Below are 24,833 nucleotides of genomic sequence, written 5' to 3'. Positions count from 1 at the left end.
AACCATCTCTCTCTCTCTCTTACCTGAGTGTGTATTTTGTGGCTTTGTTTTAGACTGTGGAAATGTCATACCTTTGAGATCTTAGTTTCTCTGGCAATTTTCATGTAAATTAACTAATGAGTAAAATAATTTTCATACATGTTGCATTAATACTGCAGGGAAAAAAAGTTCAGCAGCCTTACTGCTCACCATGCTGAATACTTCTATTGAGAGTCACTTACATCTTCTCAGAAATCTAGGCCTTTTGCCATGCTTTAGGCCACCTATTCATTAAAAATCTTCCTTCATTAGCTAGCAATTTCATCACCAGTAATTACAGACCTTCACAGAGGTTTTGGTGAAGAGAATATTTTCATCACAGTCCTAGCTATGCGATTTCCATCTCCCACAGCAGGACTCTGGTGGAGAAGACCAGAGCTTTGCAGATCATGCTGGGCCACCTCTGCGATGGAGTGCACTTCTGGAAGGGATGCATCCCAGCTTCCTTAGGGATTGCACCTCCCCAGTTGCTCCCTGGACCTTGCAGCGCCTTATGATTTGCCTTGGTTTTATCTGGCAGATTTGATCAGACATAGGGACAAAGCCATATATCTGTCTGCATTCGTACCTAATTCTATCTTAAGATGGGGTCTGTCTTGTGAACTCTGTTTCTTTTTCTTAAAAAAATTGAAATGCCTTTTTTTATTCTTTAAAGATGGTAAGTTAATGTTAAAGTATCAATTAGAGATGATATTTCTAAATTTAAATGGCATGTTGATGGCCCTGGCTATTAGCAAGCACTTCGGTTATTCTGTGCTGGAGCAGAACAAAACAGCTGTTGGTGCTTCTGATGTCTTGGATAATTTATTAGAATTATGTAAAAATCTGTTCTCTGAGGGAATCCATTTGTGAAATGGATTGAAAATCATTGTCATTCTAAATATAATTTATAGGTACAACCTTGGTGGTTCTTTTGCTTGTGTTCATTTGGATTTTTTCCAGATGATGATGGAGAAGGCAAATGCTACCAGAGATGCAAAAGCAGAGGTTTTTGCTCTTTGATGATTAATCTAATATGGATAATTTTGTGTACAGTGTAGTCTCTTTTAAAATTCATTTCTGCTAGCAAAGTCCTCAGTAAAGGAACTGAAATTCAGAGGATGCTATTATAGGGCGAAGCAGGCTGCACTGTAAAGGCCTTTAATAGAAAGCCACTCCCTCAATCTGCTTAAACTTTGGTGAGGATAATACGGCTTACTCCTGCTGATTTTTGATAAAACAGTAAAAGACAAACAGATGCTTGTTATGCCTGAGTTGATAAATGCACCCTATTGGTAAGTTTCTAGTGCTTGTTCAGGAATATTTGACCTTGGGAGCTGGGGAGAATTGATCTCATCACAGCTAGCAAGCAAGTGAAACACCTAAATGTATTTTGATGTTTAATTTTACTTGAAAAAATATAGCAAGGGTTAGTGCATCATAATTAGCCTAAGCGATGAATTAAAACTCCCAGCTGGTATGAGATTTTGTTTATTCTTAGTTTGCTTCTGTTCTGTTGGCTTTTTTAAATGCTGGTAACATAATGTCATCATATATTTGTATGATGAAGAAACCTGTTCATTTTATGTATTACGCTATTAGCCCCTTTGCTAAGAAAGCAATTTCTCAAGATGCAAAATACACTTAATATTGCATTGCTGCAAAATAGATTCTTATTGGTGCACTAAAATTTCAGCTTAAAGATTAGATGCTACTCTTGGAAAGACATAACCACTAAAGCAGAATTTGGGATGGTGCTGTGTGTGTTTCACAGTACAGTTTTATGCTCTTCTTTTGGTGAATTAAAAACATGAATTCGTGTTTGCAACTCTGCATGTAAGTACATTATGTATATCTGTACTTCTGGCAAGTGCAAGATGGACATTAGATGTGTTAGTATTTGCATTCTGTTTTTTTGTTTTTTTTTTTTTCTAAAGACAGACTGTATGGAAGGGGTTTCTGCCTTAGTTTTCTTTAAAAGGAACATTGGGGATGGGGTTCAGGCGGGTTGTTTCTTTTGGTTGCTTGCTTGCTTGGTTGTTTTTTTTAAGTAGAAAACACCTCATGCTATGTGTAGAGTCTAAATCCATTTTCCTAACGTTCTTTGTCAAAGCATCATCCTTTAGTAACTACATTTGTCATGGTAAACAAAATCCTTTTATTTGTAAGTTTATGATTTTGTTGCAATAGGTCCTTTATGAAAGAGTAGCCATTACTTGAGTTTTTATAACCCCAACTATAATGTGTATTCAGCATGTAACAGTGAAATTTAATCTAAGATTCATAGAGAATATAAAAATACATCTCTAGGGATGTCTGCTCCAATTACAGAATGTGTATCTTCCTAATAATATAGTGTGCTTGAAAAACAGTTATATGATGTTCTGTTATGTGTCAATGCATAAGAAATATAGTTGACTTATAGAATAATCAATTGTATTCAGTTATTCATATTTTTGTAATTAAATCTTTCACTTGTAGGTATGCCTAAGCCCAGTTGTGCTGTGAAGTCCATGGTAGAGATCACATTAGTTCATGCTTTAGGTTCTAAATTTTAAAATTTGGCAACATCATTAACCTGCATGACATTTGGGTATGTTAGTTACAAAGGTCATTTCAGCTGACTGGAGAACTAAATTTTAAAATTCACTTGTTTCATATGACACATTGCAAAATTTTTGTTAATTTACCTATGGTAACTCTGTGGTATTTTTGCTTATATGTGGTTCTGCTATGAATTCCAAAAAGTGTAATAGAGCTGGAGAACTGTAGTTCTTTGCCACAACATGCTGCACTAGGGGGCTGCAGGGTTTTTTTCTCATGTATTAAGGCTTTGTATATGGGTTTCCTATAAGTTTGAGACTACAGTGTTTGTCTAACATTTGAAACTTCTAATGAGATGCTTGCTCATCATATCTAGAAAATTGAGCCCAATGAAATATCTTAAAAAAGTCAGCCATTTTTGAAAATTTGTAATATCTGGATTTGCCTACCCAAAATTTCAGAGAATGAATTAATTGGACAATATGCAACTTTTATTCTCCAGTTTTATTGTTGAAAATGTATTTGCATAAGCTTAAAAGAAGAAAAAAAATGTGATGTTTTGTGATTTGTGATGTTTTCTATGCCTTTCTATGTCAGTGGCATGTTTCTAGTTTTTTGTTTAAACATATTCATGTTGGCAAAATGGTAATATTTGAAGTGTGCAAAGTATGCATGTCATCTTTATCTGAAGTTTTGTTGCTGGCCTTTTTTCCTCCTTTCTATTACGCAGTGTAGTACAGGTCTTGTGCTAGCTTGGGTTTAATCAATCACTGGAAGTACCTATCTTGTTCTGCTGGCTTCTGATTGAGTTTTGGTTTGTATACCTAAGCTACTTGCCTGATTTTGGAAGAGGCAATTCTATGTACATGCTTGCTTCAAGAAATGCAGTATTTCTTCCTCCCCATTTTCATAGTGATTGGGAGTCACAGCTGCTCTCCACATTTAAAGGTATTGTGCAGAGCTGGAGATACTGCGTTGCCACCTATCTGCCTTAAGATCTAGTTCATTTATGGAAACCAATAGGCTTGTGCCTCCATACTAATTTGAATTATTTTATATTGGAGCACCTCCCGTATGAAGACAGGCTGAGGAAGTTGGGGCTGTTCAGCCTGGAGAAGAGAAGGCTGCGTGGAGACCTCATAGCAGCCTTCCAGTATCTGAAGGGGGCCTATAGGGATGCTGGGGATGGACTATTCATTAGAGACTGTAGTGACAGGACAAGGGGTAACAGGTTAAAACTTAAACAGGGGAAGTTTAGGTTGGATATAAGAAGGAAATTCTTTCCTGTTAGGGTGGTGAGGCACTGGAATGGGTTGCCCAGGGAGGTTGTGAATGGTCCATCCCTGGCAGTGTTCAAGACCAGGTTGGACGAGTCCTTGGGTGATATGATTTAGCGTAAGGTGTCTCTGCCCACTGCAGGGGGGTTGGAACTAGATGATCTTAAGGTCCTTTCCAACCCTAACGATTCTATGATTCTATATCGAATAGGTTTTTTTAGGGTTTTGATTTTTTTTCAAAATGTAACCTGTCTATCTAGACTATAAAAAATTTAACATTATTATTGAAATAAGCATATGTGTGTATACATGATGAAGTTGTTAAAATGGAAGTCTTCAATATGCAAGTAAGCTTGCAACCAGTAAATTTAGTTTTATTTCATCCTGTCATGCTTGGAGTGAGTGCTGAAAGACAAACGGGCAAGCATTGCTCAGCCAGAGGGGAGATGCACGTCATACAGCCCCCAGAATAGCATCAGCAGTAAATATGGTCATGCTGTTCTTCCCCAAGATAGACCCAGATCACATTTGTAGCACCCACCATGTCTGCTGGTTACCGGACATTTAGGGCCTTTGATGAAACATTTACAAATGCAGCTGCAGTTTAGAGGGACCTTCTGCCCACAGCAAAGAAGCTGACATCAAGAAAACAGGAGGAAATGGGATCACAAGCCAGGGAGTTCAAACAAAACACAATTTAGGGGGAATACAAGTTTAGTCACAAAATTAAAAAACTGTTCCAAGATATGAACCGTCTTCTTGTTAAACTCCCTTTTCATGTTAACTTGATTGTGTTTTCCACAGACTTAGAATCACTAAAGGGTGAAGCTTTCGTAGAGAATAAAAGGTGGACTGAAAAATAGCTCTTTGTTCAACTGCCTTAGGTCACACACAGTTTCAGAGCTGGAATTAGAATGTTACTAAGAAGTGAAGTTAGAGACTGAAATTAAAATTTTTTTTTTTCCAGTTCCAGTTATTTCTCACTTTGTGCAATATATTGAAATACAGTAAGATAGCCCTGAAGGTCTGTGGTAATGGCCTATCTAGCATGTTAGAGGGAAAGAATTAATTATTCAAGGTCAAGAAAAAGCCCTGCTAATTTCTTCATCTTGAAATGATAGATTATCCCCTCTGGGCCAAAAGGGTGTTCTCACTTCCTTGCCTCCTTGTACCTAAGCTCTGCTCAAATGGACTCTTCTATTAACAGTTTCTATGTTTTTTTTAACGTTTGTATGTTGCTCTGAGGACTGTAACACACAAGTTAAAGTCTGCCTTTGTGTTTTGGCCACTGGACTTCATAGGACACTAAGGGAATTCAGGGAATTTGCGTCTTCTTCCAGCCCCTTCCCCCCCACCGGCTTATGCGTCTCTGTAAAATCTGAAAAGCTCGCTTCAGCTTCTGCAGCTTCTCTCCTCTGGCTTTGCCTCTGCACCCGATGCATTAGCTGGGGTGTTAGTGGAAAGGGTTTGTTATTTCAGACACATACCATTGCCTGCTGCCCTCGCTTCTCCCCTGCACTTGCACAGGGCATGGAGACAGCTTCATACTTTCATTTGTATCAGTTACACACAAGATTTAAATTCATCCCTTTCTCTGTACAGCCTTTCTTTTTTCTTTTTCTTTTTTTTTTTTGTCAGATAACTCAGTAAATGCTGCATAGCAAGTATTACTGCCTTCAGCTGGTGCTAATGTACTGTATTTTTCTTAAGAAAATCTCATTGAGCTAAATCTGACAAGTGAAGTGTGTTTTCAGAGCAGTAGCTCTGGTATTTGTTCTGTAATAGTGAGTGACGTTACATAGTTGAGAAAAAATCATGCCAGCATGTTTCAGTTAGTGCCAAAAGAACATAGACAGCAATTCAGTGCCCAGATCTATTGCTGTCCAAAACTGTATCTAGTCCTATTTATACTTTCGCAAATGAGGGTCTTGCTTACGAGAGGAGGTAGGTGAATGTTGTGTTCATTTGCTGTTTGATAATGAATTTATCCAGCTGTTTTACATTCTGCTGTTCTTTTATTTCAAGCATTGAAAAGTTGAGGTATTAAGTGGTATAGATAGTTTGTAACAATCAAGCCAAAGAAGTCTGGTTTCTTAAATCATCCTTACTTCACTGAAAATACCTGGGTGCCACAAAGTATTTTTGTCTACAAAGCAAGAGTTTACAGTTTCTTGCTGTTTAGTACACCTAAACCATAAATATTGATTACTAAACTCTTAAACAGTTAAACTATGTTTAAGAAAGAAGACTCATTTACAGACTTAAAGAATAATTTAAAGTGGCATCTCTGTGGATCCGGATGTGAACTAGGGGTTTACTAATTGGTATCGATTAACAGGCTAATTCTTTTGTGGCTTTTTCATCAACACATGCCAAGAGGCTGAAAAGCTCAAAGAACAATGAAAAACACAATAGCAGTTTTTTTAGTTTGAAGAAAAACAGGAGAAGTAGTTTAAATCTTTCTGAAGACCTAACAAAACGGTATCCTGATGTCTGGCTGGAGAGGATGGAAGTTGTGTAACAGGAACTCTGAGTCTCCCCTTGTCAAAGCACAGAAATGAGAGCTGGTACCGCAAGTCATGCACACTGAGAGCCCTCCACTGGGAAACATCAGGAACAAAAATTCTGGTTGGCTAATAGAGATGTACTGAGAAGTGGAACTTAATGAAAAGTTCTGCAGCTTTCAAAATTCAGTAAATACAGTAAATAGATGTATTGTAATTGACCATTACAGTTTTCTCTTTGTTTCTACAGTACTATAATTTGATGACACTGCACTACTGGTGTGTAATTTATGGAATTTATATTGGGGGGAAAAATGCTAGTAAGAGAAGATATTCACACTTAATGGCCTCATCCCCTCCATGAGCAATAACAAGCTGGGTTACTAAGACAGCCTGATGATTTTCATGTGGTGGCATGGAGCCTGCAGATGGCACAGGGCAGAAGAGCCTTCATCCCTGTTGCTGTGCTGGCACAGGGTGCTCTGGAACAGAGGATGACCTAAGCTTTTGAAAGCACTTTTTTGTACTTCCATCTAACATGGCTGTCTGACTGTGTCATGAAGTAGGATTTCAAAGAGGCTAATTGAAATACGTTGCATATTACTGTTTGTTATTTAGTCCAGCTTGCACAAAGGTAATGAGCAAACATCAAGAATTAAGGCTGCAGTAATAAGAATTTCCAAGAAGAAATATATTTCAATGTTACTTCAGTGATTATTATTAAAAGTAATGGCTGTTCCTCTGTGGCAGCTATTTTTTTACTTTTCAATGAAAATGTTTGGAAGTACACAATAATGCTTTAAAGTACTGTAACACTATTTTTATGAGCAGTTGTCTGAAAAAGATCAAATGATTAGTTTAAATTAATTTACAAATTAACTTATGAAAGTTTTCAGAACGTTTTCAATATAAAGTGTAACTAGGACTTTTAAAAATTTTTGAAAATTTGTTAAACTTTGGGTTTATTTTAGGGATGGAAAGAATCTGATTTCAGGCTTTTTTTAGGAGAAATCTTCTAAAATTATTTTCCACTCAAATAAAATACTGCATGAGACTTCAAAGGACATTTCACAAAATTGTGTTTAACCCCTTAGATTTCCTTAAGACTTTCTGTGCCTGGTTGTTATCCCAGTAACTAGATCTTTATATTTTGCAGTGTGATTGTAGTAGAATTTGAACAGGCCTGAGACCTAATATATCAGCCATTGAAGTCATATGAATCACCCCACGAACTCTGGTGGACTTCATTTCAACATCTAAATAATCTATTGTACTAGGTTAAAGTTGCATGATCTGGTTTTGTCCATAGGCAATAGGTGGAAGATACTATTTTTTACATTCATAGTTTGTGCTGTGGTTAATTTTAGTCATGAATTTTAATGGACAACCAAATCCCAATATGCAAGACAGTGCTGTGCAAGCATGTGACGTGATAAAAATCTAACTTTTAAATAGAATTTTTACTCATGTGAGTCACACAACTAAGTTAATGTGAGGGAAGGATAAGCATGTGAATTGTTCCTAAAAGCTCAGTAATGATCAGGTTCCTGAGCCAGCATATTACGTAAATGCACAGAGACAACAAACATGGGCAAGGAACTGAAAACGTGGTTTACATCTTTTGAATTTGGCTGATACGTTAGATTTTATAATTTGAAGATGCTGTTTGCATAAAAGCTTGAGGAGTGATAGACTGGATAAAGCTGTAATGATAATACCCAGATTTTAAGATTTATAGCTAAGAAATTGCCCTTTTTGCACCTTATATAAATATAATGCATTTATTTCTGTACTTGATTAAAAGCACTGATATTTCAGGAAAGTTTATTCCAATCATCAAAACTGTTGAAATTTTTATATGATTGGAACATTTAATATTTTTGTTACAGCTCAAGAACTGGAAATGTAGGAAATTTTGAATTAGACTTGCTATAAAACTACTAAGAATAGTTTTATATAAAAAATTAACTATTAAGCAGTGTTTCTGAAGTACTGACATATTAAACTCCTTTTGCATGAAACAGGTTGGACTATGGCATTTAGGGAAAACTTTGCCAGAGTTTTGTGGTGAAAGCCCTGAAGATATGCTCAAGTAACTTTGAAAGTGACTAAATAAGTTCTATTAATACATAGACTTTGTTGGATGTAAAATGGTAACTCGATAATTATATTGCTTGAGAATATGCATCACCTATCTAGAATTACTTAAGTTGGCATCCCAGTTAAATTAGGGCACAAATAGTCTCAACTGTGACTGTTGAGATGTAACTTTGCTCTCTCCATTTCTAAAGAGTTGCTTACGTAATTCATCTGTCATATTAAAGGCAGTTCTTGTGTCAGTATTAAATCTCACCTGCATGTCTGAATTCAATGCTGTGTCCTTTTGACTCATGTCACCACCAGTAATGCAGCATCTGCAACAGGAATTTAGCCAATAACAGCTGATGACAGAAGGTTCAGAATAAAACCCGTCTTACTTTCCCAACAAGTATTAACTCCTGCACTGTCAGTTAGGCCAGTTCTGCACTTGGAACTGAACCAGTGCATCTGTTCATGATGCATACACAGAATCCAGCTAATTTTCAGCTATAATGGCTATGGCTGCATAGAAAATAAGAAAAGGGTGAGGTTTTTTTTTTGTTTTGGTCCTCCTTGCTCCCTCTTTCCCCCTTCCCCATAATATAATCAAACTTGGGATTTTGTTTTCTTGTCTGTTTTTCACAAATAATTGATCTGTCAAGAAAGATACTGGTTTGCTTTTTTTTTTTTTTTTCTTTTTTTACTTGCATCCATCACTTTAATGACACATCTGGCCTAGATGTTTCCTGACAATATCATGGAGTAAATGGTGAAGTAAGAAAACCAATTACCAGAATACTAATTTCCAGATCTTTGAACTAATTTCTGCATCTCCTTATTAAGCTGATTTTAGTACTGCTTATCTATTAGTATTACCTGTAAAGGTTATTTTCTTCCCCTTATGTAAAAAAGACCCCAGACTTGTAGAGGGGTGTATATATATTATTCATAAGCATGTACAGGATGCTAAAAAAGGCCAAAGAGAGGCCATATAGAGAAACACATCAGGAATATTGACATGGTCAGAAAAGTGATTTGGCACACAGTGCTAGCGGTCTGCTTGTGATGACAACATGCCAAGATGCTGGCCAGATTTACAGCTGGTGGCTCTGTGCCTTGTGCTGCTTTTGTAATCATGACATTTATACATTAAAAAGTAAGTTTAGAGAGGCTAACTTTCATTTCAGTCATGTAAAGCTTTGTGTAAATGCAAGTGGAAAAAGCTTTTACAGGATGCTGTGAGCTTTTTTATAACCTGGCCCTTTTGCTTGCTTTTATTCGTGTATGAGAAGGCAGAGGGGCTTGGAAGCAGACACTGGTGGACGGACAGGAACTCATCCTGAAGAAAAAGGCATTAGCTCCTTTCCTCCCTCAGCGTCTCTTGAAGGAGAAGGTACTTTGCACCGTATTTTTGGAAAAGGGAGGCCTCGTGTGGTGAGTCGTGAGAACAGCTGTTAAGCAAGCCAGGACTGTAAACACGGGCATTGTGGTGGTATTTCATAGAAATACTGATGGCTGAAGCACCCGAGTATGATTGCAACTGTTCTGTTACTGAACAGCTATCAGCTGGGATTAGTGAGCAGTCTCTCATCATGCCTCTCAGATTATTTTGGTTTGTGACTCTGGCTGGAATTAGTCTCTGGAGAAGGCACAGGGCTGCTTGTGTGAATAGTGCAGGGCTGGAAGCTGTCTCTTTGTTTCTTCTCATTTGATTTACATGATTTGTCCATTACCTTGTCTCTTTCTTAGTGACTTAAATCCACTCCCTTGCTTAATTAGACAAAATTTCCCCTAAAATTAAATGTACTTGTTATTGGATGTAGCTCTTGATATACGAGGTTCAGGTCTTAAGGCTTTTAATGGTGGGATCTATCTGGTATTATAGAAGTTGCCTGTGGGAGTGGGTTGCCAGGTTCACCTGAAGTAGCTGCCTTTATTGTGAACTAAGCAGTCAGGATGAAGGGAACAATATTGTGGACTCTGTAATCTGACCATGGTTTTAGTTTCCTCCTCTCCCCAGTACAGCAATAGTGTGTGACAGAGGTACTATCAGTGATTGCATCCTCTAAACTATTGACCCCACCTGGAGTACTGTGTTCAGCTCTGGGGCCCCAGCATAACGAAGACATGGACCTGCTCAAGTGGGTCCAGAGTATGGCCAAGAAGAGAGAGTGCTGGAGCACCTGTCCTATGGGGACAGGCTGAGAGAGATGGGTTTGTTCAGCCTGGAGAAGAGAAGGCTCTGGAAATACCTTGTAGTGGCATTTCAGTACTTAAAGGGGAGCTACAGAAAAGATGGGGGAAGGCTCCTTGGCAGAGAGTGTGGTAATAGGATGAGGGGTTATGGCTTTAAACTGAAACAGCGTAGATATAGATATTAGGAAAAAATTCTTCACTGTGAGGGTGGTGAGACACTGGCACAGGTTGCCCAGAGAAGCTATGGCTGCCCCATTCCTGGCAGTGTTCAAGGCCAGGTTCAATGGGGCTTTGAGTAACCTGATGTAGTGGAAGGTGTCTCTGCCCGTGGCAGGGGGTTGAAACTATACATGATCTTTAAGGTTCCTTCCAACCCAAACCATTGTGTGATTCTCTAATCTCCTGGGTGAGATATAAAGGAAGCTTTTTCTGACAAGGGAAGCTAGTGTGTGTTACCAGATGCTTCTAGGACTTTATGTTACACAGAAAAAAAAAATTAAAAAAATCCCCCAAACAACAGCAAACAAACAAATGACACTCCTCTGCCCTGGAAAAAACAACAACAACAAACAACAAACAAAACAAACAAACAAACAAAAAAAAACAAAAAAACAAAACCCAAACACAAACCCTGGTTGCAGAACTGTTCAAATTTCTATTTTTGTCTAGAAAAAAAATAATTAAGAAGCCTTGTCTCTTGAGATTGAAAGAACACAGGGGGCTAAAGAGCTGTATTTCTTATTGCAATAACTTAAAGGTATTTTGCAGGAGACTGTTCCCATAAGGCCCAATTCAGGATGTCTTCTGGTAATTCTGGTATTTTTCCCCAAGTGCGTGATGCCAGTGTCCCTGAAATTCACAGTGGAAATACTTGTTCGAGAGAGAGGCAAAAAAAAAAAAAAAAAAAAGGAAAGATAAACCCAATACAGAGGAAATGCTGCAATGTGACCTTTTTACCGGCGCATCCACACTTCCGCGCTGCCTAAGGGGATGCTGTGGATGGTTTTGCAGGCGGCTGCCCCTTAGAAAGGGCCGTCCTCCGAGCAGCGCGGGGAAAAAACGGGATTCCCCCCACCCCCCGGCCATACCCGCTTGTTTTCATAGCCAAAAGCCAGCCGAGGCGGGGCAGACGCAGGCCTCCTGCTCCGCCCGGCACAGCGCAGAGAAGCGCATCTCACCGTGTCGCGCCGCGCCGCCGGCCATGGCGCCGCTAGTGCTCTACCACTGGACGCAGTCCTTCTCCTCGCAAAAGGTGAGGGGGGAGCCGGGGTTGGGGGGCGCGGCCTGCAGGGCCCGGGTTGTGTGGCCGCGGAAGCGGGGGTACCTGGGGCAGGGCCGCGCCCGTCGTCTCCATAGGCTAGGGACGGCTGCCCGGGCAGTGCCTCTGCTGTGGTAACCCGTTGGTACCGCTGCAGGTGCGGTTGGCAATAGCTGAAAAAGCCCTCAAGTGTGAAGAACGCGATGTAAACCTGCCGCTGAGCGAGCACAACGAACCGTGGTTCATGCGTTTGAATTCCTCTGGAGAAGTACCTGTCCTGATCCATGGGGAAAACATCGTTTGTGAAGCAACGCAGATCATTGATTACCTGGAAGCAACCTTTGTCGATGGTAATACCATGCGCGTTCTCGGTGTGAATCATAGAATCACAGAATACCAGGTCGAAAGGGACCTTGATACCTGGTCCAGCCTTTCTAGGCAAAGCATGACTTAGAGACTAGATGTCCCAGCATCCTGTCCAGCCAAAATGAAATCCTTCCCTGCATACCCATAGCATGCAGCTGTGTTGGTGTCAGCTGTTACGTGTTAGTTTGTTCAGGACCAGAAAACGTTTATAGTCTCTCAAGGGGCTTTCCTAGTGGTAGTATGGGATAGACCCGCATCCTTTTAATATGAACTGAAGGCCTTCCAGCACCTTTACAAGCAGCTGTAAGTAAAAACCTACCACTGTCCTCCTTCCCCTTGGTGAAGGATGGTGAAGTCTGTAAGGGTGGTGCTGCACTGTGCTAAGCCAGTGGTGAGACTGCAGTGAAAAATAATGGTTGAACAGAACTGCACAGCTGGTGTGGCGGGGGAGGTCCTGCTTTTCTGTGAGAAGAAAAGAAAGATGCTCAGTTTCAGAATAATGGGTGGAAAAATAGAATATTTTTTGAGCCAAAATGGAGTGAAGAGGGAAGAAAGTAGGAAGAAATACTCAGAAGTGATCACATGAAGGCCTTTAAAAGTCTGTAGTGACAGAAAACAGGCTGCCTCAATTTTTGAAGGAAATGCAGAACTGTAATTTTTTTAGGTGTGAAGAGGCAGTGCTTTGTGTTTCAGGGGGTTAGCACTGCAATTTCTAAGGCACGAAGAAAATTTCATTGTTGGGCGAAAATTATTTGTATTTAATGCTGGTGTCCTCATCAGATGAGGAGTCTGGGCCCAAGCAGATTGAGGCCAGAGTAGAACTCAGTGGTGGGCGGAATATTCTAGTCTACTGTGAGAGGGATAAAGGGTTGTGTGCCACAGTCGCTCATTCCTAGAAGTACAGAATAGATGCTGAATCTGTTTTTCTGTTTTGAAAGCCTCTTAAATATGTGTATATGTGGATTGCTGCATAGGAATTGGAATTATTAAAACATTTCAAAATGATGTATGTGTATACACATTTCCCTGACCTCTGATAACTATTGAATTACGGCAGGGAACAATTGAAGCTTCCTTAGCTATGACTATGTCATCTGTGCTGGTTGGACATAACTGAAGCAACTTCAGAAATACTGCTTTTAGTCATTTACATGGTTCTTCTGTTCTTAACTTCACTCTTAACTTTGTATTGCAGAGGGAGTACCAAGATTAATGCCAGAAGAAGGGAGCATGTATTATCCGAGGGTGCAGCACTATAGAGAGCTTTTAGACTCCTTGCCTATGGATGCCTACACACATGGCTGCATCCTGCACCCTGAGTTAACAGTGGACTCCATGATTCCGGCCTATGCTACCAGCAGAATTCGTAGTATGTACTGGTATAGCTCTGAATGCCTATCACTTAGTAGGTTGTTGCACTGTGCTCATCTTGCATCTTCAGTGCACCTTAAGCAGAATATGTGGAGCACATATATTTCCAGTTCTGGTTGCAGTTCTTGGTAAATTGTGCATATACTTTTTATTAATACTGCAGTCTGTTATGCCTTGAAAACTGGAAGAGCAAGTGTCATTTTTGAGGTGTCTGTGGAATTAATTTCCCTAATGACTGAAAATGTGTATTGTGCATAACAGAAAATGGCAGCTGTGACTGCTGTATTTTATTTTCTGATCTTGCTGTTTATGCTTATAAAGCCATTTCTAGGGATCAGCTCTACTACTGCTTACATCCAACCACTACACTGAAGGAAACACTTCTTTTTTGTGTTTGTAAACTTGTAATAAGTTTACCTGTTAAATTAAAGCAGTTGCTTTTCTCTCAAAGTGATGCAAATGCAAATTTGACTCAGTGAAACAGAGCCTGTTTATCTAATATATAATAGACGAATCATCAGGCCCTTTTTGTCTGAGGAATGTACTAGTGTCAGCTTGGTGCCAGGAGTAGGGAGGAGAAAAAAAGTGTGAAGAATTAAGTAGCATGGGCTCATCAGACCAGTGGAAATTGTTAAAGCACAATTTAAACTAAAATCCTGGGTGAAAATAATGCAGCAATATAAAATCAGGATGAGGGATGAACCAGTGGTCTGGTGGAATCAATGGTGAAATGTTCTTTGACTTCCTTGGGATGGGTATTTTACCTGATGGACTTCTAAATACATACCAGTTTCCCATGAAAAAAATATGCGAAGGGCAGATAACCGTAGAGGAATTATGTTGCCCAGTCCTCATTATAACAGAGAACCTCCTGAAATGTACTCTAGTATGAAATCCAGTAATTTGCCGAAATGCATAGTTCAGTGGTATTCAGAAAAATCCTTGGCAAATAATCTTTCAGTTATTATAGCTATTTTTTTGTTGTTGCTTTGTTTTTGTCCTGGGTTTGGACAGCAGATGCTGTTCACATAGCCTGCTTTCTTAATTTGAGGCATTTTTTTAATAGCTCTTGATGTTCATAAACAATTCCTTTGCTGGTTCAAACCCAGATGGTTTAGTTTCCAGCTTTGAAAAGCTGATCTTTTTGAGAGTGTTAGATATAATAAGCCACCAGCCAGTTATAGGTTACGTTAATGTATACCAAATACCATTAAGTAATTAATTGCATATATAAGATTTTAGTTGTGTGATTACATCCTTCAATTTCTTCATATACTGTGTTGAAAGATGGCTTTCACAGTCATGTCAGGCTGAAACAAAGAATATATAAGTGAGTTCATTATTCTCTAGCAAGAATTTTTTAATCAGTTTAATTTATAAAACTTAATTGGAACTAATCTTAATTATCAAGTACAAGTGAGAGTATTCTAGGTCTGTAAGTATGGCATTTTCAAACAAAGACCCATTTTAAGAAGAGCAAAGGCTATATACATGTAGTAGAAATAAGTGAAATTATTTTAAATTTTTCACATAATTATTTCTTTAAATTGTGTAATGAATGTTTTTCTAGAACAACCTTGTACTGCATAATGAACATTTCCAAAAGGGATCACAGGTGTTGGTGTCACATTTTTAGCTAACTGAAAATACCTTGGTTCTATGTTCAGTGGTATTTAGGCTTTTGCTGTGGAATTATGCATGTGACCTACACTGATGTGCAGAAGATCTCAGTATGGGCCTGTCTGCATTTTCACAGCATGAAAAGTGTGTTAGGAACCCAGGAAATGTGGTGCAAAACCAGCAGAGGCCAGAGGTGCTTTAGTAGAATTTCACGGACAGATTTTGGTAGAGAAATCTGAGTAGGAGAAAAATATTAACAAGAATTTCTCATTCTTGCCTGGCAGATAATCACTTCATATGACTCATTGCAAACTGATGACCAGGTGTGGTGAGGTCAATTTATGCAGCAGTTAAGTTTTCCAAAACATGATGCTTTTGAATCCCAAGTTGGTGGTGGTGCTTCATTGAAGTACCAGTTCCCATTTCTTTGGTGTGATATTTGTACACAAGCTATTGATCTGTTTCTGTGGATTGCATTATGGGTACATTTGGGTATCTGATGTCATTCCTTTGTTTTTCTGTGTCAGGCCAAATCAGTAACACAGAATCAGAGTTGAAGAAACTTGCGGAAGAAAATCCAGACCTTCAAGATGCCTACATAGCAAAACAGAAGCGCCTTAAAGTAAGAAAACTCTTTATATTCCCCCCCTTTACTATGAGCTTGTTATTGTCAGGCTCCTTCTGTCACAATGTAAGTATTTGTTTTGCCTGTCATTACCAGTAATGCCATGCAGTGGTTTAACCCTACAAGGCATGAAGCAGTTATCCCCTAGGATCAGCTACACACTTCAGTGTGTACTGAAGTACTGGACTGATCCCACTGATTTCACATGTAAGTATATATCTGGTATTGGGCTGTTGAGTACTATCCAAATGATATCCAACTGACTGTGTGTGGAGAAAATAGTCATGTTTTGTAAATAAGCACTGTAGTATTAAAGTAAAAATTTCTCTGATGAAAGTATAGACTCTGTATGATGATTAAAACACTAAACTGTATATATGTTTAGTCTAAGCTCCTGGATCATGATAATATAAAATACCTAAAGAAAATACTGGATGAACTGGAAAAAGTTTTGGATCAGGTTGAGACTGAATTGCAGCGGCGAAATGAGGAAACACCAGGTGAGTAATTATTCTTCCTAAGTCCTGTTGGTGCTTATGTTTGGCAAGACAGAATAAACTTATTGACAGCACCATTATAGAACTGGTTTCAATGCATCCGATTTGATACCCTTAGCATATACTGATCTAACATTACAGGAGGGATTAATACTGTTCTGAATACTATTTTAGTTTACTGCTGCAGTGAGTTCTCACTATCTTATGAGAGTGCTTGATCACACTTTCAGCATAGTGAGTGTAATCAGCTGCACAATTTTGCAGTATTTTAACAACAAAATAAGGAAAAAGCTTAACTATATAATGTTATTCTTGATGTAGTTGCAGGCCTCAGTTCACTCAAATGATCGCAACCTTAGTGTTTAACACAGGTTTATTACAATCTTGTGTAAATACTGTGCTGATGTTTGTAGTATATGCAGAATTAGCAATTTGGATAAGTGTTCTAATCATTAAGCAACTCCTCTCCCCCACCCTCTTGAAAAGCAGTTGTGTTTTCCTGCCACCCACCCAAATGGAAGTCAAATTTTGTGTAAATGGCATTAGTCTTCTGCTTCTTCAGAGTCTGATCCAACTTCCAGTAGTGCAGATAGGAATCCTTCCTCTGACTTCACTGGGAGCTGCATGAAGCATTAGTCAATATCACCTACATCTGCTTGAGTCACTAACTATTTGCATTTGGCTCTATAAATAGCTGTTGTGTAATTATCAGTTATTATCAAGACAGTGGATTTGAACCAGCAATTGAAAATCTAGGTTAAATTTTCTACTGGCAAAACCGTGAGTTGTAGAAAATGTTCCAACCACAAAGAATGGTATGACTTTGTTCAGCAAACTAAGTCTGTCACCATTTCCAGCAGCCCATTTGCTTTTTATGCTAAATAGCCTTTCCAAGGAGTCAATTGATACAATATCGATGAGCTTATGGAAACCACCAGGATCACAGGCTATTACCTGCCTCTTGGAATTTTGTCTGAGGTACTCACATTTTTGAGGTTTGTGAACAATGTTTCTTCAAGTCCTGGCCAACCTCTGAGCTTCTGCTTCTCTCACTACCACTCCAATCACTCGTTCACTTACTGCTGCTGCCACAGCAGGCATCTTTCTTTCGCACAGGTTAGATTCTTTGATCTTCCTTTCCATCATCTTACTTACTTAATGCACTGGATGAATCCTCAGGTATCATTTCAGCAATAGGATACACACTTTCTTTGCAGAGGTCTTTCTTCCAGACCTGCATAACTGATCGAAATAAACTAGTACCAGCAGTGTGCCAGACTGTCACTTTCCTCTGGTGGCAAATGAGTTCAAAGGGACATTGCAAAATTTCACTGTTTCCACAGAGGTGCTGCTGAATGTTCATACTAGTGTTTTTTGTTCCAGTTGTGTGGGAAGAACTGCAAAAAGTTGCAAATAGAGAGGAAATGGCATAGACCTGTTTGAGATGTAGGTTATCATGCTGGCAGCTATGCTAGCTACCAAATTTCATATCCTGGGTTTCAAAACCTCTTGGTGTAGCCAGCATGGGTCAGCCCTTTCATGGGGTGATGGTTCAGATCACTGAGGTGTGATGCTGCCTGGCAGTGCCTTCTGTGAACCATCCCAGGAAAATTCACCTTTTTTCCTTTGACTGGAGAGGGAGCCTGGGTTCTCCATCTGTGCTCTTGACTAACGGTGGGCAGGGTGAATATCCACAGAATCACAGAATGGTTTGGGTTGGAAGGGACCTTAAGGATCATCTACTTCCAACCCAGGGATACCTCCCACTAGACCAGGTTGCTCAAACACCCATCCAACCTGTGCTTGAACACTGCCAAGGATGGGGCATTGACATCTTCTCAGTGTAAAAAAAGCCCATGGAAGGACAGGTGGACAGAACTCTGTCTTCTCACTGAGCAAGTGTGTTTGGTGCTGGTCAGTCATCTGATCCATTTATTTTTGACTTAAAAGTCTCCAACAAATTAACAGTGTTTGAGTGAATGCCATAGAGCTGAGTGGGACCGGCAAGATGATGAATTCTTCAGGCAAGTGGTAGCTTTTCAATAAAAGCTAAACTGCCAGCTTCCTTTCCACTCCTGTTTAATTTAATCCAGATTTGAGAAATGGTAGTTGAGGAAAATAAGTGTTTACTGTGGGTTTTAATTTTTGGACCTAAAATGCATCTCTTTTTCCCTCAACAAATGTAGGCCAGGCTGCTGAGCCTAAGACTTTAGAATATTGTGTGAAGAATATACAGGGTTTAGGGAAATGTTCATTGATTATAGCCTTATTTTAGCTGAAGTGTTGATGGTGTTTATTAGACAGCATTTTAAAATAGCACTAAACTAAGTGCTGGCACATGGGGGCTTCTTTGTGTCTTGTATTCCATTTGCTCCTAATTCTTTATGTTTTATCTCTGCTTAGAAGATGGAAATCAGCCTTGGCTCTGTGGTGATTTCTTCAGTCTGGCAGATGTATCACTTGCTGTCACATTACATCGCCTGAAGTTTCTGGGATTAGCAAGAAGAAACTGGGGAAATGGAAGGCGGCCCAACTTGGAAGCCTACTATGAGCGTGTCCTGAAGAGAAAAGCATTTTGCAAAGTTTTAGGACACGTCAACAATATATTAATCTCAGCTGTGCTGCCAACAGCATTCCGTGTGGCCAAGAAAAGAGCTCCCAGGGTTCTCGGCACCACCCTGCTGGTCAGCATGCTGGCAGGAATGGGTTATCTTGCTTTCATGTGTCTCCGAAAGAGGTTTACCAATGTGATACTACCATTTAGAACCAGGCAAAGTTATTTTTAGACCCATTTGTCCCTGGTGGTGAGTGGAGGGCATCTCTGCCTGCCCCTGGAAAACTTCCCCAATAAAATATAAACATAGAAGAAAGATTATGTCTGTGAATTAGAACATTGTCACACAGTAATCATCTCCTGCTATTGTAGAATTGGACTAGCAATGCTGAGATATTTGGAAAACACACGTAGGAGGGACAACAAAGGAAAGAAGAGACTTTCTCCTCAGACAAGGACCTGTAAGGGCTTTGACAGTGCTTTGTTAAAGTGGTGATTGTCTCTTTTATGCAGTAGCTGACCTAATTATAATGCTTTTATTTAATAGATATGCAGCAATGTGACAGCTTTTCAGTGCAGGTAAAATGTATTACTGTGCAGAAACCAGCATTGTTGAAATACAGAAAATAGCACTTACTCTTAAGTAGCTGGAGTAGGATTTAAGTGGAACATAGGCTCTGTGCCTGGTGTGTGCTGGAGTGAGTGTCTCTGTACTGATGAATGTCTACTGATTTGCAGCTGGACCTTTAGGAATTTTTTAAGAAGTAGTGTTGTGGAGCCACTTTTGTCACTGTATGTTCATACGCCAGTGCAGGAAGAGACCTGAAACAGATATTATAGAATCATAGAACACCAAGTTGGAAGGTACCTCAAGGATCATCTGGCTTTCTTGGCAAAAGCATAGTCTAGACAAGATGGCCCAGCACTCTGTCCAGCGAATCTTAAAGTGTCCAGTGTTGGGGAATCCAACACTTCCTGGGGAGATTATTCCAATGACTGTTCTCATTGTGAAAAATTTTCCTCTTGTGTCCAGTCAGAATCTCCCTAGGAGTAACTTGTACCCATTACCCCTGATTTTTATCATATGACTCCTTCTAAAAAGGGAGTCTCCATCTTTGTGGCCACCCTTTAAATACTCACATACAGTGATAAGGTCTCTCCTGAGCCTTCTTTTCTCCAGGCTGAACAAGCCCAGCTCTCTCAAACTTTCCTCATAGAACAGCCTTCCCAGTCCTTTGATCATCATTGCATCCATTCTCTCCAGCTTGTCACATCTTTTTTGTATTGCAGGAACATGGTATTCCAGGTGTGACTTGAAGCACTGAGTGGGACAACATCTTTATCTCTACTGGGGATACCCTTGTTGATGTAACCCAGCATCCTGTTGACTTTCTTTGCTGCAGCTGCACGTGGTTCACTCATATTGAGCTTGCTGTCCACCAGGATCCTCAGGTCTCTTTCCACAGAGCTGCTCCCCAGATGGATAGATTCCAGCCTGTGCTGCACTGTTAGAGATTGTGTTTACCAAGGGGCAAGACCTTACAGTTGTCATTGTTGAAATTCAAAAGGTTCTTGTTAGCCCACTCTTCCTGCTTATCCAGGTCTTCTTGCAGGGTAGCTCTTCCTTCCACAGTGTCCACTTCCTCACTCAGTTTGGTACCATTGGCAAACTTAATAATGGTACATTTGATCCCATCATCCAGATAACTTATGAAGACACTGAACAGTGTTGGGCCCAGTATTGATCCCTGAGGGTCCCCACTAGTGACAAGTGCCAGTTCGAAAAGGAGCTCTTTGCCACCACCCTCAGGGTGTGATCAGCTAGCTCCCCACCCACTGCACAGACCACTCGTCAAGACAATAATATAACAGTTTCTCTAGGAGGCTTTGGGAAACCATATTGAAAGCCTTGGAGAAATCCAGGTAGGCAGAGTCCGCAGTTTAGTTTGCCCCTGTTGAATTCGTGCTGGCTTTTCCCAGTTGTGTGCTTGGTTTGACTTGTGATAGGCTACAGGAGGATTTGTTCCATAATCTTCCCAGGGATTAATGTAAGATTGATGGACCTGTAATTTCCAGGATCCTCCTCTGGGCCCTTCCTGTAGATGGGGTGACACGAGCCTTCTTCCAGTCTTCTGGGATGTCTCCCAGTCTCCATGACTTTTCAGAGATAATTGACAGCGGCCTTGCAATGAAATCATCCAGCTGTCTTGACACCATCAGGTGGCAGTGACATCACCCAGCTCTCTTGACACCCTCAGGTGGATATTGTCAGTGCCCATCAATCTGTAGGGGTCAGACTTCTGTAACAGTTCATACAATAACTCATCCTTCACTGGTGGTGGATCTGTGTCTGTGTCAGCCTGGATTTCAGATCCCCAGACCTGGGGCCCAACAGTGCTGGTAAAGACAGAGGTGAAGAAAGTGTTGAGAATCTCTGTGTATTCAGTCTTGGTAACTAATTCCCCTTTCTTGCTTAACAGCAGGCCAGTATTTTCCTTGTATTTATGCTTCTTAATGTACCTGAAGAACCCTTTCTTGTAGTTCTTGACACCTCTGTCAAGTTTCAGTTCAAGCTGAGCTTTTGCTTTTCTAACTGAGTCACTGCACACCCTGGAAATGCCCTTGTATTTCTCAGTAGTTATTTGTCCACTTCTCCATCTCTATTATGTCTTCTGGTTTTGAACAGACATCAGTGATTTGTGGACCACATGAGTGAGATTCTCCAGAGACATCAGCAGTCAACAGATGCTAGGCTTCTGCTGAAATGCAAATGGGAGTGAAAAACCTGAAACCTGTCTTTTGAAAGCTTTTTGGGTAGGCTTTGGCTCAGCCAGGTACCCAGCTCAGCTCGAGCCCTGACTGAGTCAACCTAATCTCGGTGCACATTTACTGCTTTCATTGGGGTGGCTTGATAGAGTTGCTGCCGTATCAGTGTCCCATGTACCCTTTCTTGTTTCCACTCCGAGCACTAGCTATATCTTGCACACTACTTGGCTATGTTAGCAATGGCACATGCCTCTATAAAAAAATGATTGCCCACAATGTGCCACAGCCAACTAGAAAATGTATGCACAACAATGCATTTTGTAGAAGTAGTTTAAAATAGTTCACTATCTTTCAGTCTGGTTAGGTAGCCTAGATAGAAGGTGGAACTGTAGTTTAGCAATCTGTTTACTTATGGAGAGGTGTCATATTGGTGGTAAGTGAAAACAGATGTCAGTTTGGAGACAGATTATTTGTACTGCAGATTTTTCACAAAGCTGCACTCTTGCAGCACTTAGGAAAGGTGTAGAAAAACACTTTGATTACTTCCTGCTATTCAGCAGATGCTGAGAGTTTTATTAGGTTTGAAATGATCTCCCAGTTCAATGAGAAGTGCATAATTACCTGGAATAGACTTTGAAACATTTTTCAGCAAGAAATCAGTTGGGAAGGGCTGAAAATTCTCTGACAGTTTAGTAAGATTTTTATATTCTTGATGAATGTCTGAAAGCCTCAGAATTTTGTCTACAAGCTGTAGATAACTGCGACAAGCAAAACTTAGCTTTAAATAGCCTAAGAACATTTTAGATCCAGTGCTGGTGGCATTTTTATTTCTGCACACAGCAGAAAGAAGATTCACTCTCAAGTTTGCTGAAGAGAACTGAGGCAGTTTCTGCCTGGCCAGTCTCACCATCTAGCACATATCAAAATGGATAAAATTGTTGAATACTTCTACTCATAATTTAATATTGTGCTAGTTGTCTAGCAAAAGAAGACCTAAATCTCATTGCTCCTTTTCAGTAACAAGAAACATCTTACCTAAGAAACAATGCTGTATTTCATTTGTTAAAAGGACAGTTTTATATAATTCTTTTTCATAACCCAGTTGTCCTCAAGAACTTGTTGAATTAAATATGCTCTATTTATAAAAGCTTTAGAGTAAGCTTAATCTATTAATGTGCCGGCAGCTTCAACTGAGTTTGTTGTTTGTATATTGCAGTTCATCTGCATTTACTTGTTAACAAGCAAATTCCACTAAGTTTGACACAGAGTAAGGCGGCCTGTAACTTAATGCTTCCCTGGCATGTGTTCCTGTCAGGCCACCTGTAGAACATAATCTGATCAAGTCAGGGTAAAATTCAATATATATGGTTTAGCTTTCTTTAGAATTGATTTATATTTTACTTTTTCTTTCCTCTTTTTTTAATGCATTATTTATAAATAAGAACATTATATTCCCAGAGGTGTGCCGGTTTAGTTCACACTAACAGTCCTGTGGTCTGTGATACAAATTATCAATGTAACAGTTCTACTTCCCCCCAGACCTCAGGGATCTCTGCCACTCCTTCCATGGGAAGGAGTGAAGTGACCACCAGATGTCAGTAGTCCTCCAGGGCTACATTTTGGCATTCCTCTGAGATGTGCAGGAAAACACTACAGTTTTCACAAAGATAATGTGATCTCAGCATAAGATGGATGTGAGCATCCCCTTCAGACTGCTAGTCTCTCAAGAGCCTTGAAACCACTGCTTTGGTCTATCACAGGTTGGTTCTCTGATGCCTGTCAATTATACTTGTGTGTAGTTTTGACACTGGATAAATAAGAGGGCAAAGTTGAAATAATATTTCACATTAAAATGAATGTAACTGAACAGCAATTAAACCTGTCTGCAGGAATGAATGTGGATAAAACTTGTACTGTGGGTAAGTTTGGATCTCTGGTTTAATTCATGTTTATTACTTCAACTATTTGAAGCCTCCTTATTTTCATTGCCCTGAAGTACTCTGTGCAACATCGATTTCTGTACAGGTGGCAGGGAAAGGCTTATCCACGATTAAATTCCTCAAAATAGGATGAGATTTAGAAGCATGTGTGTTGTATTTCGCTCTTTGCACAGGACAGCTTTTGTGTGGTGCTTGTAAAGTTTCTTTACAGCCTGTCTTATTTTCCTTGCTGTGGTACCTCTCTTTACTATTTAGATTGGATACACAAGCCATCTTCTGGTTTTCATTTCCTGTTTGTTCTCCTATCATGCATCACATACATTTCATATCTTTTTATGTGGGACCTGCACAATAAACACTGATTCAAGACCACTTTTTCGACTGGTTTATGTCTTCTGTATCAGTAAACCAAAGTACATTTGAAGATCACACAGTGTTGCTGAAAGGAGTCTGATTCTGTTCAAGGAGAAAAGCCTCTGCTATTTCAGTTGAAAAGGTGTTCAGCAGGTTACCTTGCATGTATTTTGGAACAACAGTTAAAATGATGGTTTTCTTTGGTTGTCTGTCTGAGCTGTATATGCATGATGCTCAACAGAAGACATTTAATAATGCAAAAAACCCCAAACAACCACATTTAAAGAAGGAAGGCAAGCACTTCTTGTGTTTTCAATTAATTCTTACTAAAGAAACCCCCACTTCTCTTCTGAATGTGACCCCAATTCTTGGCTTACATTGTAGAGCTGCAGAAGCTGGGGCTCCTGTCAGATGCGTGACAAGCATGTAAGCTGCGTCCACACTGATGTTATCCTTAAAGGGACCAAGCGGTGTGTCCTGACCTGTGTTAGTGTCTCCATAAATGTTTAGTTTTGTGCTTTTTTTGGCCTTGCAGTGTAGCAGAAGAACAGACAACAGTCCTTGAGGCTTGCATGCAGTTCCTCTTGCTATTTGAAAGTTGTGAGAGCTGCTAGGATCAGGTAGACAGCTGGTCAGGTTTGAGTTCAGGGAGATTATGACCCCTGTGGTCTATGACCAACCTCGAGGTATCCTTGATGTTAGCATTAATCAGAAGTATACACAGAGCCATTGCTGTGAAAGGCTTATGTCTAAACAGGGAAGAGGAGCAAGAGTGAATGGGAAGCTAAGTACAGCAAATAGAAATACCTTGTCCAGGTTCACACAGCATACGTCCCCTTCTGTATATCACATTTTTAATGGCAT

The 24,833-nt window shown here is 39.8% G+C and overlaps 1 protein-coding gene across 1 annotated transcript; it reads left to right on the top strand.

The window, feature by feature from the left end:
• The first annotated feature begins 11,767 nt into the window (after nt 1-11,767).
• GDAP1 (ganglioside induced differentiation associated protein 1) lies at nt 11,768-22,910 on the top strand. Its single transcript, XM_061448269.1, has 7 exons — nt 11,768-11,870; nt 12,034-12,226; nt 13,438-13,611; nt 15,761-15,855; nt 16,244-16,358; nt 18,759-21,129; nt 21,168-22,910. The coding sequence occupies exons 1-6, from the start codon at nt 11,820-11,822 to the stop codon at nt 19,139-19,141; spliced, it is 1,011 nt and encodes a 336-aa protein (XP_061304253.1). The 5' UTR covers nt 11,768-11,819; the 3' UTR covers nt 19,142-21,129; nt 21,168-22,910.
• The last annotated feature ends 1,923 nt before the right edge of the window (nt 22,911-24,833 follow it).

Source organism: Pezoporus flaviventris, unplaced genomic scaffold, assembly GCF_033815535.1.
Source record: "Pezoporus flaviventris isolate CSIRO_AGI_PZ_B2104156 unplaced genomic scaffold, CSIRO_AGI_Pfla_v1 ptg000007l, whole genome shotgun sequence".
Taxonomy (NCBI): Eukaryota; Metazoa; Chordata; class Aves; order Psittaciformes; family Psittacidae; genus Pezoporus; species Pezoporus flaviventris.
The sequence above is the reverse complement of the archived record's forward strand: the minus strand, read 5'-3'. Positions and strand labels throughout refer to the sequence as shown.

Bases quoted from the DNA above. Each gene is read 5' to 3' on its own strand.
- GDAP1 (XM_061448269.1), top strand. From the start codon at position 11,820: ATGGCGCCGCTAGTGCTCTACCACTGGACGCAGTCCTTCTCCTCGCAA. The intron at 12,227-13,437 runs GTAATACCATGC...TTTGTATTGCAG, and splicing joins GGAAGCAACCTTTGTCGATG to AGGGAGTACCAAGATTAATG. The intron at 15,856-16,243 runs GTAAGAAAACTC...ATATATGTTTAG, and splicing joins CAAAACAGAAGCGCCTTAAA to TCTAAGCTCCTGGATCATGA.